This window comes from Diceros bicornis, chromosome 18, assembly GCF_020826845.1.
Source record: "Diceros bicornis minor isolate mBicDic1 chromosome 18, mDicBic1.mat.cur, whole genome shotgun sequence".
Lineage (NCBI taxonomy): Eukaryota > Metazoa > Chordata > Mammalia > Perissodactyla > Rhinocerotidae > Diceros > Diceros bicornis.
This window is the reverse complement of record NC_080757.1, coordinates 29,684,676-29,703,337: the sequence shown is the minus strand read 5'-3', so window position 1 is coordinate 29,703,337 and position 18,662 is coordinate 29,684,676. Positions and strand designations below refer to the sequence as shown.

The 18,662-nt window shown below is 42.2% G+C and overlaps 1 protein-coding gene across 3 annotated transcripts; it reads right to left on the bottom strand.

Moving 5' to 3' along the window:
* Positions 1-1,080: 1,080 nt before the first annotated feature.
* Positions 1,081-16,660, bottom strand: VEZF1 (vascular endothelial zinc finger 1). Of its 3 annotated transcripts, none has more exons than XM_058560584.1 (6): positions 16,435-16,660; positions 11,025-11,719; positions 10,195-10,258; positions 8,915-9,116; positions 7,504-7,653; positions 1,081-4,450 (listed from the first exon to the last, which is right to left on the bottom strand). In XM_058560584.1, the coding sequence occupies exons 1-6, from the start codon at positions 16,465-16,467 to the stop codon at positions 4,023-4,025; spliced, it is 1,572 nt and encodes a 523-aa protein (XP_058416567.1). In that variant the 5' UTR covers positions 16,468-16,660; the 3' UTR covers positions 1,081-4,022. The 3 variants fall into 3 exon arrangements, with proteins under 3 accessions (XP_058416567.1, XP_058416568.1, XP_058416570.1); XM_058560585.1 differs by having other exon boundaries at positions 8,915-9,098; positions 16,435-16,654; XM_058560587.1 differs by lacking the exon at positions 16,435-16,660 and adding an exon at positions 13,629-14,347.
* Positions 16,661-18,662: the final 2,002 nt, after the last annotated feature.

Below are 18,662 nucleotides of genomic sequence, written 5' to 3'. Positions count from 1 at the left end.
CAGGGGGAGATTATCCAGTAATCTGTCGGGGTCAGATCAGATGTAGGGCAGATTTATAGGCCCAAATGGGGACAAATGGCATTCTTTCAGGCTATAAGACTCTTTAAGGAGGAAATGGAAAGGGTGCTGGACTGAGGGCCAGATTTATTAGGGCAGGGAGGGGAAAGTGATTACCATCCCCTGAACACATTGGATTTTTCAGTCCAACGATCCTTGAGGATACTACAGAGAAAACTTCCGCTATTCCCTCTCCATCCCAAACACAGGTCTCTCCAGGGAGGACCAAACTGCAGGGCCCCTTGAGAAGAGCAGAGACACCTGGTCAGCTAGGACTGGAAAGATTAACTAGCAACTCAGTGAAATAACACTTCCCGTTCCCAGACAAAAGCAACACAGGGAACACTTTTCCTCCAGCTGGTTTCACCGAGTCAATAAAGAGACTAAAGCAATTATCAGAGGAAGTTTGGAAAGCCTCACTTCTATTTAAAACAGATGTAGGTATCCAAAACTTTTTCATTAAATGCAGTGTCAGATTCATCTTGATTTGCTGTCTAGTGATACTGTCACTTGGGTACTTGTCATCTCTCTCTTAACAGCCTCTTTGGAGGCAGCAACCATGTCTTAATAGCCTTTACATGTCCTGTAGTGCCTAGCCCTGCCTGGCACATTACCGATACTCAGTAGATATCTGATGAATCTAACTGAACACAAATGGGTAGGGCACCTAGCCTAAAAGCCTTTTCAAGTAAAGAAACTGGGTCCTAGAGCATAAGAGGAAATGTTCTAAATCCATCTCTTTTGGGTAGGTCAGGGGCCTATGGCCACTGCCCCAAGGCCTGGCTTCCTGGGCTTTACTCAAGCTGATGGGCAGGAGTACTTCCCTTCCTGCAGTCAGTCTGGTACATTTCAACCTCCCTTCTCTGTGGCATCTCAATCCCAACCAGCCTGACATTAGTCCCTCCCTCTCTCTCCAGCCCAGTCCTGAGATGTGTACACCTGGAGAAGCAGTGCTTCCAAAATTTCTCTATCATCATAGTGAATTGGTGAAGCTTCTGAGGTATTAAGCAATCCATCATAACATTTGTGACTGGTTAACTTTAATTTGTTAAAATAAATCTGCAGTATTTTGCATGTTAGTAATACAGTGCTGGTATTGACAGGAAAAATCATCATCTGCTTACATAGAAACCTTCATTTAGGAGCACACCTTAGGAGGGAAATGGATACACAATAAAAGGCAAATGCAGGCCAAGCAGCGAGCCCTAGAGCGTAACAGGCTGGATGTCAGACTTGAGGATTACTTAATACAACTGTTTAGCTGCCAATCTGATAAAGGGGAAGCTCTCAACCAGGTTACAACCAGAAGGGAAAAACAAAGTCTGCTTTTTCATAGAGCAGTGGCCGTCTTGCCTTCAACACTTGGTTGAATCAGTTCATCAGCAACAAAACTCAATTCCAGTTCCAAGACACAGGAGAATTTCACCACACAACCTACTCGGCCCCCCTTCCAGTGGCCCGCTGCCACCCCCATCCTGCCAACTCTCTCCCTCCCAAAAGAAGACACGACGTGGCTTTATTATTGCAGACAAGCTTCTTAAGTGAATAAAGAACGCATACAAAATAGCATTTTAACTGAAGTCATACAATGAAGTCTCACTCCTGTTTATTATACAATGAATTGATAAAACAATCATTTCTAGTATATATCTTTTTTTTTTTTTAAGAACTAATACTTTCAGGGTTCTGACGGCCACACTCTAGCCTGGGGGTAGGGTCCACACCTGCCCCCACTGAGGACCGCTCTTTGGGCCACTGTGGAGGAAGGCTGGGCTGTCTGAATCATGGAGGATCGCGATTGCCAGCCCAGCCAGAGAGAGATGTCAAGTCCCAGCAGGCAGAGCCAGAACCCGGTCCTGGAGCTGCATGCCAGAAAATGTGGGCTTCCTCCAAACATGGCCACTACCTGCCCAGTCCAGGCCTCAGCAGGGCCATGCATGGGCCTTCCCTATGTGAGTCCTTCCAGTAGTCCACACATAATGCTCTACATATTAAAAAACAAACCATCTTTGTACTGTGGATAGGAACAGTTGTAACAAAGTCATAGCTACATATTTTTCTCTACATTTTGTTTATTGAGACAAACTAATTAAAAGGCACAAACATAGGGCATGTTTACATGGACATTATAACAAACATATACATTAAAAGTGTAGGAATGTGTTGCCTTCCTGCTAAACAGAAAGTTCCTAAGCTTTTATATATACAAAAGTTGTACAATTTAATGTCCTAAAGTACAAAAGATCATTTATAAAATTATTTTACACTAAGTACTATTTATTTTATTTTTTACTATGTAGTTCAACCCCCTAGAACTGTTTTGTATAATGACACACAGATACCTGTCCCTGATGTAGGAAGTCTGCCTCAGATGCAAGGTATTTTGATGCTTGAACTGACACAGTGGGGTATAAACGGAAGTCATCCAGTTTGATAGTCAGTCCTGCAAACATTCTGCAAGATTAACACAACTAATTTCCATTTCTCTTAACTGTAAGATTAAAATAGGAAAAAAACCAAAAACATATTGCAACTTAAAAAAAATCAGAGTCTTGGTTTTAGTAACTTTTTAAAAAACACAATGCTTTAAAAACATTAATGTGTGGCATGATGGTGTAAAGAGTATCTGTTTCCCTAGCTTTTGGTTTCTACTTTATGTACAGAGATAAAACATTCTGCTAAGAAATAAAAAGCACATGTCTTAACGTGCATTGCTGGGTTTCTACAGGGAGTGCAGATAGCTGTCTCCCTGAAAACACCACAAAGCTGATACAAGTGTTTTCTCAAACAAAAAAAAGTGATGTCCATATTTACAAAGTTGAACAAATCTGCACAATACTTGATTAAGAAACGGAAGGAGAAATTAAAAAAAAAGATACACTCTGCTTGTTCTGAAGGGGCACACTACCTAGTTAGTGGTTAGAATAAAAACTGTATACAATTTAATATAAGACATAAACTCTAGTGAGCAACTAACACATCTTTCCCTGTTGTAATATCAACAGGCTCTGATTGGGGGAGAGAGGGGCATATCACATCCCAGTGCCTCCAGCGTCTTCCAATTTAAAGCAACATATTTTAACTGTTCCAAAGTACTCCTTGGCTCCTGAATAGGAGTCCCACTGGCCTCCGTTTGTTAGGAGTCTGCCTGTCCGCATGCTTGACTTCTCCTCTGTCAGTTGCGGCCTTTTCTTACCAAAACACAATTTGTATATTTTGGTTGGGATTTTTTTTTTTTCCATTTTTTAAAAAAGTCAACTACAGTGCTATATTCCATCAGGATTAATATGCTGAGCAATATTTACATCTCCAAATATCAGGTCACAATCCCTATTATATGTTGAAGTTAGAATGATAAATTATCATATGCTTTGCATATCAGAGCTGGTATCACCTTTCCCATAGGGAATGCTGCCTGAAATTAACATATTCCCAAAGGTAAAATGCATATTCTCTGAAATGCATTTTATTATGACAATGCATGTATTTACTCATAAAAACAATAAACACAGACAATTCTACACTAGCTCTCAATTCATGGATTTAGAACTTCAGGTTAAAATCAGCCATCCACCCGGTACAGGGAGAGGAGTTCTGCTAGTGTTTAGAATAAAATGATTTCTTGGGATTAGAAACAGTAATGCTGTTTTTTTATTTTGAAATGGGTTTTGCTTTTTTATGATTGGTTTTAATTCTGGCATTTCATCTTGCCAACTACTATCCTGTTTAAGCAATGCTGTCAGCTAAAAGGAATTTCTGATTAAACTAAAGTGGTCCAGTGATAAGTTACATACACACTCTACTTTGAACAATCCCAGCCAAATTGGAGAAAAATGCTACTACACTATTATTAACTAATGTAATAAAATCTCCCAATTTCATGGTTTACTTTTTGCTTTAATAAACTAAAAGTAAGTTGCTGGTAAATATTTACTTTAACCCATATTTTGATTTTATAATACTGTTTACCAAGGCGGTGATGTAGGCAAAGCTTGGGGTAAGAAAGGCATGCTTTCTACAGGCCTCATTGCTATATTGAGAGGGGCGGCTAACGTCATAGGCGTGGGCAGGTTCATTGGAGACGTGATTGTGACAGGGTGTGCTATATTCACTGGAGCAGTGACGGGGGTGGGGAGGTTGACTGGGGTAGTGAGTGTTAAAGGAGAGGTCATGGATAATGGACTGGTTATAGTTACAGGGTGCCCTATGTTCATTGGGCTGGTTATGTTAACTGCACTTGAAACATTTACTGGACTTCTCATGCTCATTGCAGCTGCCACTGTGACTGGGTTTGACATAGTCCCAGAAGACACAGAGGATGTTATATTGAATGGAGTAGTGAGAGTCACAGGTGTCGTAGCAGCCGTGGAGGTTTGGCACAGGTTAGCAGCTTCTAAAATAAGAAGACAAAAGGGCCTTTAGACTCTCAAAACAGTGAACAAAATTCACAGTTTCTGAATCATCTTCTTTTAATTAAAAAGGACAAACATTTAATAAATTAAATTACAGTTTTCTATCAAGTGGTCAACAGGAAGGAAGGATCCTCCTGAGTACAATACTGGGGGCCAGGAACCCCAGTGTGTGAATCTGATGCTATACCTCCCGCAAAGACTTAGCAACTTCTCTAGCTTTGGAGCTTTTGGGTTCAAGTTTAGATTTACTTACCTACCTCACAGTGATGCTGGGAAGATCAGCTAATTTCTGCAAGGCACTCTGAGGGGCAGAGGGATCAAGTAGGGCTAAGTATTCTCACTACCATGCAGTTCCTCTGAGTTCTAAACACTTTGCTGGAAGTGCCAACCACTGGCAGGCCAGGTGAAAAGAGCTTGTGTACACTGGGCCGATGGTTACACAATAACAGATAATCAGAAAAATCTTCTCAGAAGGCACACTGTAACTAGCAGGCAGAGGTGTATATCCTCAGTGCTATATACTCTAAAGACTTCTCAGAGGTAAAGCCACATTCTGCTAAGGTTTTAAAAATCCGTAAGTAGGGACTGATAAATAAACTACTTTAATATCATCTGTTTATTTCAGTCTTAGAAAAATCATTTTAGTTAAATAATCCTGTTGTTTCTGGTTATGTTTCTTTACCATATTAAGAAAGAAAAAACTATCCCTCAGTAGGTTAATGTTCTCCTCCTCACTCCTATTTCTTCCCTTTCTGATGCTGACATAATCACTGACTTTATGCCTAGTGTCATTTAACTGCACATATTACACATACCACCATCCATACCAAGGAGGACTAAACAGGCAAGGGGAGACCCTGCAGTGAGTTAGGGGATCCCAGTCCTTGTTACCCAGCAAAGCCTGGGCAATTCTTAAAGAAAACTTCCCTCAGAGGTGACACCCCCACCCCACCCCTCAGAAAATTCAACACCACCTGCTGGTGTGTCAGAAAACATCAGTAAGAAGACAGATGGGTGGCCTGGCTGTGACTTGGCTGTCAAAGTGGGGAAATGCCCTGGAGACTAAAGATGGAGGTCTGCATGCATTCCACACATAGGTCAAATCACCTCAGGTAGACTCTGGAGTCAATAAGCAGCCCTTTCTTGATCAATATGATGTAACTTTGGCATACTCCATACTCCACATCAGGGGTTCCCAAATCTGGCTGATGATGAAATTCACTTATCTAGGGAGCTTTTTAAAAAAATGGTTTCCCAGCAAATTTAACACTGAGATTTAGATGGAACTGGGAAATCTGTATTTTTAAAAAGCTCCTGAGATGATGATCTCACTGTCATCCAGGTTTGGGAACTTATATTACCTTATATAGTCCCAATATTTAAAAGGGACATTGCTGATTCAAGTTTAGGTTTTTAGGTCAGGAGTCTCCTCTTCCCCAAAATGTAACATTTACTAACATGAATACAGAAGTTTCTAACATTAGTGGTCATTTCCAGAGAGATTCATGCTACAAGGGTTCGGAATACAATAGCATTTTGTTTCATGGAAGTCAAAGATAAGCTAAACAATTGAGTCTTATTGTGCAAGCAAACTGAAATATAATACCAAATAGAAGAGCGCAGAGAGAAAGAGAGAGAAAACCAACTCACTTTTGTGGTGCTGGTAGCATTGCTAAGGATATTCTCCTCCCATTTTCATTAAAGGAGTTTTCACTCTCTCATGCGCCATATCCCTTACCTTTCCTCCCACATTTTCTTTTGAATCTAACAGTGTCCTTTGCTAGAACTTAAACACTTTTACTCTCACTCCTTCTCTAAGTAAAATGTCTTTCATAATATGCTTTCAACCCACTATACAATTATCATAGCATATACACACATATACATTTTTCTGCTCCCCCCACCCCCATTCTCCACCCCTTCTCCTACCACAAAACATTTTATCAAAATAATGACAAATCTTCATTTGGAAGATAGGAACAAGCAGCACCTGAGGAAGGATGGAAAGCCTATCTGGACTGCTGCATTCTTTTCCTCCAATGCCAGTAGATGTATGTAAAGGGATGCTATTCCTTTTATCTTTATCCAAGTACAGGATGTTTAGAAGGATCTGAGGAAGGGAACAGCCACACTATATGAAAGCAAAGGATGGAAGAAACTACACAGCAAAGGAATTACAGAAGAGCCTACATGCAGAGGATTCCTTATGAATTTAAAATAAAACAGTAAGACATGGCAGGAGTGGGGGAAGAAAGAAGGAATTTAGGAATCTGTCCTGTGGCTGGTGGTACATTGACAAAACGATTTATTTGAAATGGCTGCACAACAGTACAGAAGCCAAAGCTACAACTAGTAAGTTAAAAAGCTGTGTTGAAAACTGGCACTCCAACTGATTCTTCATAAGGTATATATGAGATAAAAGCAAACCATTCTCAATTTTAGTAACAATTACAGTAAAGTCCCTAACAACTGAAGTACGTACATGTTAAGCTAATGCCAGCCCCAGTGACAGACAGAATGACATTAAAGGTGAGACCAAGAGAAAAGACATCAATCAGCATTATAGAGTCCGACACACATAATAAATAATACAATGCAGAAAGAACACTGAAGAGCAGAATATAGCACAGTGTAAGAAAATAAACTTATGTAAACATAAGGATATTTCATCCACTTCTAAAAGTGGGAATATTTTAGAAAGAAGCACATAATGCATGGAGGTTGACATAAAATGGAACTCCGGGCACACATAGCAAAGGACAAAATCTGGCTCCATATTTATAACAAAAAGTAAATCAAAAGAAAGAACATGACAAGAAGTACTGAGAATTTTTCTTTCCTAGCAAAAAAAATTTATCTGGAAGCTTGGAAGCTTTGTTGCCAATAACTTAACTTTACCAGATACTTCCCAGCGTATAGTATTTGCATGTTGCCATCAAGCTAGATTCCCTAAACTGTGGCTTCTTTAATCACTTGGCATACTAAAAGAAAACACTTCTCTGCCATACTTTGAGCACTGGAAGCCTCATCTTACCTTTCTTTCTTGCTTTGACAGCTTCTTCCCACAGTCTCAGTGTCTCCACCTGCTTCCCTGGCCAGCTCGTCACGTGTTGTTGTTGTTGTTGTTGCTGCTGCTGCTGCTGCTGCTGCTGCTTCTGACTGCTGGTCTCTTCACTCATGCATGCTACTCCAAAGAAAACCAGGAACACTGTATTTACCTTGAAAAAGTGTGGCCATTTTTTCAAAACCTAAAACTTAGATACTTTGACTCCTCATGCCTCTATGATCTTTATCATTTGACTTGGTAGTTTTTACTACAGTGCATCTTTTTTGCTGCTTATATCTATATTGGTCAAAATAGGTAAACTAATAAAAAAATCTAGAGAGCTAGGGAAAACCAATATAAAAGAAAAAAGATTCTTTGCTATATTAAAAAGCAAGTGTCTTTTAGAATGGAACTTAGGTAATATTAGCATGGACTAATTAATGCTCATCAAAATAGCTAATATACTTGGTTACTTGACCACAACGATGTACACTAAAAGTGAATTCCTGTAAAGCTGACAAAATATGACATGCTAGATAATAAACCCAATGTACTTACAAAGATGCAAAAATGGTTGAGATTAAAACACATTAAGCATTCTTTCCCATTCACTTTTGGCCACCTATTTTGAGAATTTGATGTTTCTGCTGCATAAAGTACATATATAACAGAGTACAGAATTAGGAAAATACTTTCTTCTGGTGGTTAGGGCGATCTTAAAGAAACAGCCTAGGTAAATGCAAGTACTGAATTTTATCCGCAAGTCCCTGGAACATTCTATCTTCAACTCTAAATTAAAGTAAGGAAAGCATTTAAACCTTCAAATGGATATGATAATATGACATCCCATTTCTCTACAGATTTGGGCTTGAAAAGCAAACTTATTAACACTGCTTTCATCTCTAAGATCATTCAGGACATGTTATTAATACAATCAGGAGACAATGATGCTTGAGAATCTTCCTAACATTAAATAAAAACAATGAAAATCACCTGGTATAAGATGCAACTTCCTAGTGTGGCTTCTGCTGCCACAACTCTAACACACTAGAGCTTTTTATTCAAACCCCACAGAAGGAGGGACACATTGAAAAATAGCTACAGGGGAATTCTGCTCTTCTAACATGGGTGTTATCAGCAGACAAGCACAGGATTGAAAGCAGAATTAGTGGACAGCTTATCAGTGATGTTTGTATACACGCATGTGAAGTCTATTTCCAACACTAATACACACTTTCCATTGATGTGTGTTTGCACACTTCAGTATTTGGAGGAAACATGTAAGATAAACATTAATATAGTCCTGAGAGCATAGTGAAAATACCTTCGATATTTATAAAAACATCTAGATTTCATCAATCTGAAATGCAAAAGAAATACAATTTGAAGGGTCACCTACTTTTACTGATGCCTTGTTTACATGTATTACAGTTGATACTTTGGCTCTGCCCATGTGTCTTTAAGTGGCTGGTGATATACGCTGCGCTCAGGAGCTTCCCACAGATGTTACACGATACCTTGCCTTCGTGGCGCACCATGTGTGTCCGCAGTCTGTCTTTGGTGGCAAAGGCAGCAGTGCACGTCTGCATGAGGGAGGAAAACTTTTTTTAAATATAGACTATCCTGTTCTACTCATTTTAAAGTATGTTCTATTCTAGGCCTTACCCTACCCATGTCAGCAAGCAGACTAAGTTAGTTGAATTTTAATTGCATGTGTTACCTAGAATCATAATCATAATAAAACACTTGGGGAATTTTAGACCTTTACATTTTGGGGGAAGAAAAAATATCAACACAGTAGTGACAAGATGTGAGCTTTAGAGCCAGTTAAACCTAGATTTAAATCCAGCTCCCCAGTTCACTAAACAGTATAACACTGAGCAAGTTTGTTAACCTATCTGAATTTGTTTCTTCGTCTGTAAAATGAGAATAATAATACCTACCTCACAAAATTACTGGTGGATTAAGGGCCTGGCCCAACGCCTCACACATAGCAGGCACTCACTCAATGACACTAGCTTCCTTCCTCCAACTGGATTTTTCTTAGAATTTATATCATTTACTTAATAAAATCAGTCTAACAAATTTAACTGAAAGAAGCACAAAAAGACTTCCAGCAACAAACTAGAATTACTGATGCCTAAAACAGTCATTTGATTTAGCAAGATTCTTAACCTTTTCATTATCACAATTTATGTCGAATAAAATCATTAACATGAACTGATTTTCAAACAACTAGAAAATGCTCCAATTTGGCAACAGCAGACAAAAAAATCCAATAAGTGATAACATTTGGGAGAAAATTCATATTTTCTTCTATTACAGTTAAAACAACCTCAACCATCAACCCAGAAATTAATTTAAAGCACTTCATTCATTTCAAATACACAATGACCTTTGCAAGACTGTAAATTTTTTTTCTTATAACAATAAATACTGTTGCTCAAGGAAAGGGAAATGTAGCTTAACAAAAACAACACATTTACATTTTTAAATGCTCTTGCCTCACAGAAATAGAAGCTGTCATTTATATTTTATAAAACTGGAATTCAAATAGACCACATTTACTCAAGTCAGTGATTTTAAGACTATTCAAGAATGGTGAGATTTGATTGGCTCAGACCTTCTGGATAATGTGCATTAAGTGCTACACTAAGGATAAGTCATTTTAACTCTTACTTGGCATTTGAAGGGTCTTTCTGTTGAATGGACATGTTTTACGTGACAGCTTAAGTGGTCAGGCCTGTGAAAGAGAGAGTTTCAACAGAAGATGTAATGGAACACACATAGAGAAATGCTACTTACTGTGATGTTTACATGCTTGGTAGATTCGGGTGGGGGGCATTTTAAATAAAGCTAGCAGAATCACCAATCCCCCCCTCCCCCCCGTGCAAGCCTTCTTACCTCTCTTACCATAAACAAAAGTCTTAGTCCTTTACCTGTTAATTTTCTCTCCTAGTCAACATCAAATCATATTAGATCTCAATTCTTTACAATTACAAAATACCCAAAGTTTTAGTTCTAACACTTGCCAGAGACAGCTACTAAGTATTAACTTTAAAAGCCTTTAAAAATGAAAATTAGTGAAATGTCAGCCACCACAAAAAAATGGAAAAACGTTCTCCTAAAAGTTTTAAGAGTATTCAAGGTCATCCCAACTTCTAGGAAATAAGTTTCTTTGATTTGAGCAGACAGTGAACCTCAAGTCTAGTCACCTAACTGGACTGGAAACGAGTGGTTTTGCAATGATAAGAAGTAATGATGTGCCAAACGAAGGCCTGAGTCCACCAAGGCACTTCTTAAATGAAAAAATAAGTTAATCACTATGTCACCACTTGTCAACCACACCAAACTGAATTAGACCTGGAGGTGTAATACTTTATCACCAATCTCCTCTAATAACACAGGCCTGCCCACAACTATTCTCACATAAACCTTCTAGATCATACAGAGACAAACCTGAAGTTCACTGATACCATAGTGAAAAAGAGCAAAGCAAAATGCAGTACCTTGAGAAGCCTTTCCCACAAACACTGCAAGTATAGGGTTTGGTGATGCCTCCTTCATGAGACCTCACATGGTAAGTCATCCGGTCCTTCCTCTTGAAGCGCTGATTACAAATAGGACACTCGAAGGGCTTTTCGTCCGAATGGGAGAGCTTGTGCCGATTGAGGTGGTACACATCTCGGAAGGCCTTCCCACACATCTCACAAGCATGATTCTTCTTGACAGGCTTACTGGGTTTCTTGACAGACTGGGTCACGGGCATAGCTGTGGTGCTGGCACTGCTGCTGGGGTTGGTGCCCGAGGAAGATGTAGTGACTGTTGACAAGATGCCTGCAATGGTCGAGACCAGCGAAGTTCGGCTGCTGTCCCCAGCGATGGTGGAGATAAGGGGAACCACTGTGGTGGGGGTTTTCTTTGACCGGGACACCAACTTGATCCCTGTGTGGCAGGACTCGTGGCGCCTCAGGTGATAGCTGTCCCTGAAAGCTTTACTGCAGTAAGTGCACACAAATGAAGTTTTGGGTTTTTCTTTTTTAATTCCAATGGCATCCTTTAACGTTTCTGGCGCAGCCTGAGGTTTCTGAGTTATTGGTATTGGAAGCAATGGTTTCTGATCAGGGGGCTCCACAGCAGAGCTCAAGAGGGGCAGCAAGCTGTTCTGCGCTGCCTGCTGTTGGTGATGGGAGGCTTCATGGGCCTAAAACCAAACATTTATACTTCAGAAACCCAGCCTCTCACAATGACCTTCAAAATTCAACATGCTCCAGACAACAGAGACCAGAAGAAACAACCAAGGAGCCTTTAAGCTACTCTCTGCAGCAGAGATCCAGCAACCACCTAGTTATTCTCCGAGCTCCCAATACAAAGCATTAGAATCACTGCAGACACAAAACCTTTGCAACTAAGTTGCTGACAGTGATCTTGCTTCCAAACAGCTGACTAAACTACACACCACCCTGGTTCATAAGGGACACACCAGCTGACAAAATCAGTTTGCATTAGTCTGTCAGTGCTGAAACCAAGTTTAAATAACTTGTCAAAAAAATTACACTCCAGACTTAAGTATTTAACAGTACCTTACTGCAGTAACACACAAACCACACACTCATACACATACACATATATACATGTAATCATCTACTTGCCTATCTTACCTAGGAAAAGACAGGCACCATGTCTCTCCCCTTCCATCAGAAAACTCTTAGTGACTGAGGAAGGGGGCTGTTGCTAAGTGACAGAAGAAATCTAGTTCTCTGAATACATGTGCTATTTGTTAAATTTACTTTTAAAGTTTTCACTTAACTCTACTGAAAAATTTGGTTGAAATGAAATCTGCTAGTAATCAACCTGGATGGCATCTGTGAAGGTAGCCCACAGCAAAACACCTGTCAGCTGTTTCTCAGTTCACCTAATCTCACACTAGAAGTCTGCACCCTTTAGCAACACTTGTTCAAAACCTAAACTCTCAAAGACAGAATAAGAGAAAACAAACTATAAATAATTAAAATTCCTTTCATTTTCATCTTCTTCCAGCAGTTATAGGTTTTCGTTAAAGTATTAGAAATTTGCTGTTATAATGTGCTTCTCCACTCCAAAACTGGGGGCTGGACACTGTCTGGAAATTTTCTTTAGCTGCACTGAAACCAAAATTTCATCGTGGATCAGGTTCTTGGTATTTATGAGTAGTTACTCTCTTGGTTTTGATCCTTTCAAACTTCTCCATACCTCTAACCAACATTTAGGAAATGATGGAAAAAATTCCTGAAATACTTCTTCCTAATATGTTGTACTTTACCAACATTATTTTTGACACTCTTCACAGCGAGCCCAAACCCCTATGCTTGAGTTTTGTAATCCTAAAAGGATACATGCACTCGGAGGTAAAAGTTCCAAATATTTTAAGTACACAATGTCCTGAGAGGGGCCCATCCCATCATCTTAGACACTCTAGACACTTATTTACCCTTCTCCCTCTATAATCTCAAGTCCTACAGTTAACTTAAGGAGAAAAAAACAAGGAGACAGACACACACAGTCACACAGAGCTCCTCCTCTGAGGGATAAGAACATCTACCACACATTGCTCCATGTTTACTTGATGGCAGCACAACAGCTAAGCCTGGAACCAGTCTCCCCAAATCATTAGGAGGTGTAGTATACAGAGCTACTAGTTTCAACTTAATCTTATTTTGACTGAATCTCCCTTTGAGTCCTGGAAGTACTCACAGAAATTGTGTGCTTACGTATGAGTATCTTTCTGGACTTAGTTAACATAGTGAATCACAGTCCACTTTTAATTTAATTTATGGAGCTCCCATAAAAATCAGTGTCTACACAGGTGACATCAGTAGAAACTTTAAAGAACTTAGACTCTCATCTTACCCCCTTTCCAACCTGGCTGTAGGATATCCAAGTTTCCATACAGTACACAAATGGTTAATAGCTGAAGATAGCTCCAGATATACAATTTCAAAGGCTAACAGATCAGATAATAGGGAACGCAAATCTTCCGGACAAAGTTCAGACTTACAGTGTTTTACAGTGTTTAGAGGCATTTTTTAAATTCTAAACAACCATTAGTTCGATGGAGTACTAAAAGCACTTACTGCCATTTTACCAATTCAGATGTCTGTGGCAACATAAAGTATTTTTACAGCACTGCTGAAGCTCACTCTCACACGAGGGTCACACCAGGTCCCTGCTTCTTGGGTGAAAGGCTGTAGAATGCCTCGACCACTACAGGAATCACTCTCTGAGGATTCCTAGGATCCCCACACTTCTACATGAAGCCTTCTAAGAGGGGAACTGGGTTTCCCCAAGTTGTTCTCTGGGGGAGAGACAGAGTAAAATAACAACCATGGCCTGCCTTCAGTTAAGTGATTTAAAAAATATATATAACTTCTGGGTAGACTTTTATTTGACTAGCATCATCAAATCAAAGGTTTAACTTCATCTCCCATCTCATTCAACTAACCCTGCCCAAGCTTTCCTTTTTTTGGGGCCAGCAAAAAAGAAACAGAAAAGTTATTTCATCACCCAGCATGGTAGAATATGGCACCATGAAATCTCCAGTGCCAGAGGGTAAAAGATTTTGTACTGAAACAAATTAGCATCAGTGACTCATATCTTGAATGTCCTGTTAGAAGAATCATCCATCAACATTTTAACAGGCATGGCTTTCACTTTCCACCAGGTTATCTGGAAAGCAAGCAGGTGTTAAATGTTTTAAAATATAAACTCAATAGGATGCTCCAGGAAACAAACAAGGGAGTTTAACTCTCCATTTCCCCAGTGAAAATTACTTAAAACTAGAACTGAGTAAGTCTATTCATACCTTTCCATAGAAAAGACTGAAATATTCTCTTTACCCATTCAACTGTCCTCGGCTCTAAATTATAAGTTTTCCAACAATTTTCACTGCACACATTGCCAAGCCCAGGATCAAATATTAGCTTTCACACTTCTCCATTGGGTGGAAAAAAGATTTTAATAGCTGAAAAAAATTAAATAATATAAAATCTAATTAAAAAGTTGATTAATAAATGTTTGGCATTTGTTCTATCCAGGAAAAGAGTAACAAAAAGTATTCCAAAACATTTTTCAACTAGCTTTCCAAAAATTAGTTATGGGTTTTTCTTTTGCAGAAAAAATTCTCCTTTTTTTCAATCTCCATTAAGTTTACAGATAGCAAGTTTAATATGGTAAATTTAAATCATTCATCACGTGAAAATCACTTCAGCGCCCCACTAATCCCATATTTTAAAATGACCACTTGAAAGCTTTTTCTAGAGAAGGCATTTGCCACCTTTACACCAACCTGGATGCCAACTGGTTATATATCATTTCTTTTTCAATGCATTTTTAAGTTGACAACACATTATCAAGCTCATCAAAGCACAATAAAACCATACTAGATCAGAATGAGAAAAGGGAGAAGTTCTTGAGTTCTACAATTTTGAGTGTCTTCAATTTTAAGCAGCCTGAATATATTTCAACTACGTAAAAAATTACTCACAGTTAAAAGAATATACGTCTTAAAACAATAAACCAGCTCTACACAATAGAGTAATGTTTGAGTTATCCAATTCCCTATATTACATGAACAAGGATGGGCCCAGTGGCTGGGAGGCCTTTTTGAAAATTCTGCGTCCGTTCTGGTTACTTCCAAAAGGTCTCAAGCGCCCAAGCTACGCGTTTGGGATTTCACAAACTTATTCAAAGAAGGAAAATAACTCAGAGAGGCGGGAAGAACGCACTTCAAGTGACGAGCTTCCTAAGCTCCTCCGGTTCCGAAGTTTCCCTGTGAGCTCATCACTACTGCCCACTGAGTGCTTCGTTTGCAAATAGAAACTAAGAAGGAAAAAATTAAGTTCCAGCCTAGGTCTCCAAATAGGGGGTCCCTCACCTAAAGTGGGCGGGCAAGAGGACTGCCAATGTATCGGCTACAGTCACTTTCAAGTTTCCTGCAAAAAGTGAAGACCAACACCCCAACGAATGACTCATCTGGGGGCTTTGTAAGCGGACTTTGTTTGCTCTCTCCACTTTCCGTCTCCCCCACTTGGTTGGAGGAAACGTTCGAGGTGGCTCGAAGAGAGAGAGAAAAGCGCTCCGGAGAAGGTCGGGCCTCCCGGAGTCCCGGCCCCCACCGCTCCCCCCGCCCCGGCCCGGCCCGGCCGGGGGATTCCCCGGGCTGAATGGGACGGCGGGAGAGCTGGATAGAGGGAGAGGGTGGCAGCTGCCAAGGCTCGGCAGAGGCTTGGGAAAGACAAAATGTAAATCCAGTAAAAAAGTTTGGGGAGGGGACACACACAACACCCCCCGACTGGGTAAACACGAGAGGGGGCGGCGGGAAGGGGGAGTGGCTGGGAACCCAGGGATACCCGCTATTCGCGGGGATGGGGGGTCAAAAAGTCAACACACGCACAAAAAGAGGAGAGGAAGGTGAAAAGGAGGGAGAGCGAGCGAAAGATAGATGAAGTGGGGGGGGACTCAGAGTGGAACCTGGGGAACCCCCTCACCCCACGGTGCGGGCCCGGGCCCGGCGCGCCGTGGCCGAGCGGCCCGCGCTATCCAGCGGCCCGGCGCCCTCCTTTCTCTGGGCCGCGGGTGGTGACAGCGACCGGCCTCCTCCCTTCCCCTTCAGGGCGGGAGGCAAGGGTGTGTGCGTGTGCGTGTGTGTGCTAGGGGGGGCGCGGGGTTCACCCCGAGGCCTGCTCTCTCCCCCGCACCCCGTCAGGCCGCCTCCTTTCACCTCAGCAGCCCCGCTCCGCCGGGGCGGGCGGGCGGAAAAACAAAGGGGGATTAAGGCCGGGCCGGAGAGCGGAGCCGGGAGGGAGGGGAGGAGGAGCGCCCGCCAGCCCGGGGCCCGGCCCCCCTGTCCCCCCCGTGCCCCCCCGGGGGGGCCCCCAGTACCTGGAACAGGAACGCGGTCCAGTTGGCCTCCATGGCTGCGGCAGCCGACCCCCCTCCTCCCCACTCCCCCCGTCGGGGAGCCTCCTCAGCCGGAGGAGGCGACAACAAAGCGGCGGCGGCGGCGGCGGCGGCAGCGGCAGCGGCGGCTCCTCAACATGGCAGCGCCGAGCGCGGCCACTTCCGGTAACCTCCGGGACGCACCACCGCCGCGGCGAGCGCGGGCGGGGGGGGAGCCCCGACCCGGCCGCCGCCGCCCCCCGTTGCCCGGACCCCTTCTGGGCGTCCCCGTTGCCGGCTCGCCGCCTCGGAGCTCAGCCAGTGCCTGCCGGCGGTGGGGTCAGGGCCCCCGCGGGGGGGCTGGGGTGGGGCCGGGGGCGGGGATGGGGCGCGGCGTCCCCCCCCCGCGGGGGTGTGTGGTGCTGCGGTCCGTGGCTCAGGCAGCTGGAGCAGGGGGAGCTCAGGAGAGAAGATGGAGGACGCCAGGGTCTGGCGCTGGGTCTCTGGGCACCGCAGGGCCGTCTCCCGTGACTCAGACACGGTGCCCGGCAGCGTCGCGTCCCTATCAGACCCTTAACGGAAGGCACAGACCACGGCGGTCACGGCTCTTCAGTCCCTTATGCGCAGCACAGCTCCCACTTCCAATTTGGGAGAAGCCCCTTCGACTTCGAGCATCTCTGCTCTCGGGTATTTCATCCCAGCTAAACCTTCCGCACTCTCGCTGTGCTATGCATCTGAGTTAGCCTTCCAACTGAAGCACGGAATCCCACTGGGGTGCAGCCTCAGATCCTCCCAGTGCTGAGGGAAACACTTCCCACGCGTAGAGATGTCATTACTGGGTTATTCTTGGGTGAAGGGCTGAGCTTCCCTATCCTGCCCTTAACTCCACATATGATGGGAAATTGTACCCGAACATCCCCTCTCCCGCCAAAAAAATAAAAACAAGTGTGAAAGTATAGAGAAGAAATTATTTTAGTCCTTTAATATAGTCTGCTTCCTCACCCCACCCCCCCAAAACAAAAATCGAACTTCTGGTTGGACTGCATCAGATGTCACTGGTGTGACCCCAGCCTCTGTTTGCAGTTCCAAGGCTTCCGTGTAGGCGTCACTGCTACTGAAACTTTGCATGACGATGTCCTGAATGTTTTCTAGCTTTTCCTCACATAGAGGTAGCTACTGGGAATATTAGAGACAAGCTATTATTAAACAAGTGTCTCCAGTCCAAGAAGTCTCCTCGGGCAGGAAATGAGGGGGCAGGCTGTATCAGTGATATTTTTATAAACTCTGGTTTAAAAAAGTTCTTCAGATGGTCACATTATTTCAAGACTTTAACATCTTTCATAACCAACTGTCTCTTATCTCATCCCCTCCATTTATTCCTCTGGAGCCACATTCTAATCAAGGTCACCATCTCCAACTTCCCCCATACATACACAGTAAAAATCATATGGTTTCGGAATTCTATTAGTAAAAGAAACTGAAGAGGTAGAGTAATTTGACAGTCTATGTTTCCTTTCCATCCACTACACATGTATACCCCCTCCCACTCTTTCTTTCCCTCAGTCACCAGAATGAAGGAGCTAGAAAATGTTGGTCTGGTTCCTTTTAGAACCCTAGTGGATACTGTCTGGAGGCCTTGGGACAAACAAGAAGTTCTGCAGTTTGGATCAGTGGCAGAAGCAGGTAACACATCAGGGAAATGGTCAGCCTATGACAGGAGGGGACAGAAAATGATGAATAGTTTCTGATACATTCCTCAGCTAAACTGCTACAGTGGCCCCTATGTCTCCTATAAATGTCCATTAGTCTCTTTTGGAAAGAAAAATAAAATGGTTTAGGAAGCCTAAGTTTATATATACATACAAGATATGGAGAGAACTAAGATCTAAACCTAAGGAATTAACTAGGTAAACTAAAACGTTTTTGCTCTGACCTTGGACACTGCATATTCTTTAATTTTCATTCAGTGAATGCAAGTCTCTGCTTCTTTCCTGCCTTAACACATTCACTTCAAGGTCTCTGTAATTCACATCCTCAATTTTCCTCCTCCCCTGTATAGACTCCTACTTTGCTGCCTTTCAAACTGTATGAAAATGAAGCTTCAGAATTATGAAAATTACTACTTAATGAAGACCATTATTCTAATGACAATATTGCTAGACTCTCTTGAACTTCTTATCCCAGGATCTAGACACACTTCTCCGGCAATCTTTCTCACAGCACCTCTGGAG

Bases quoted from the DNA above. Each gene is read 5' to 3' on its own strand.
- VEZF1 (XM_058560584.1), bottom strand. From the start codon at position 16,467: ATGGAGGCCAACTGGACCGCGTTCCTGTTCCAG. The intron at 7,654-8,914 runs GTAGGTGACCCT...TCTTTGGAGTAG, and splicing joins TAAACAAGGCATCAGTAAAA to CATGCATGAGTGAAGAGACC. The intron at 4,451-7,503 runs GTAAGATGAGGC...TTCTTATTTTAG, and splicing joins TGTCAAAGCAAGAAAGAAAG to AAGCTGCTAACCTGTGCCAA.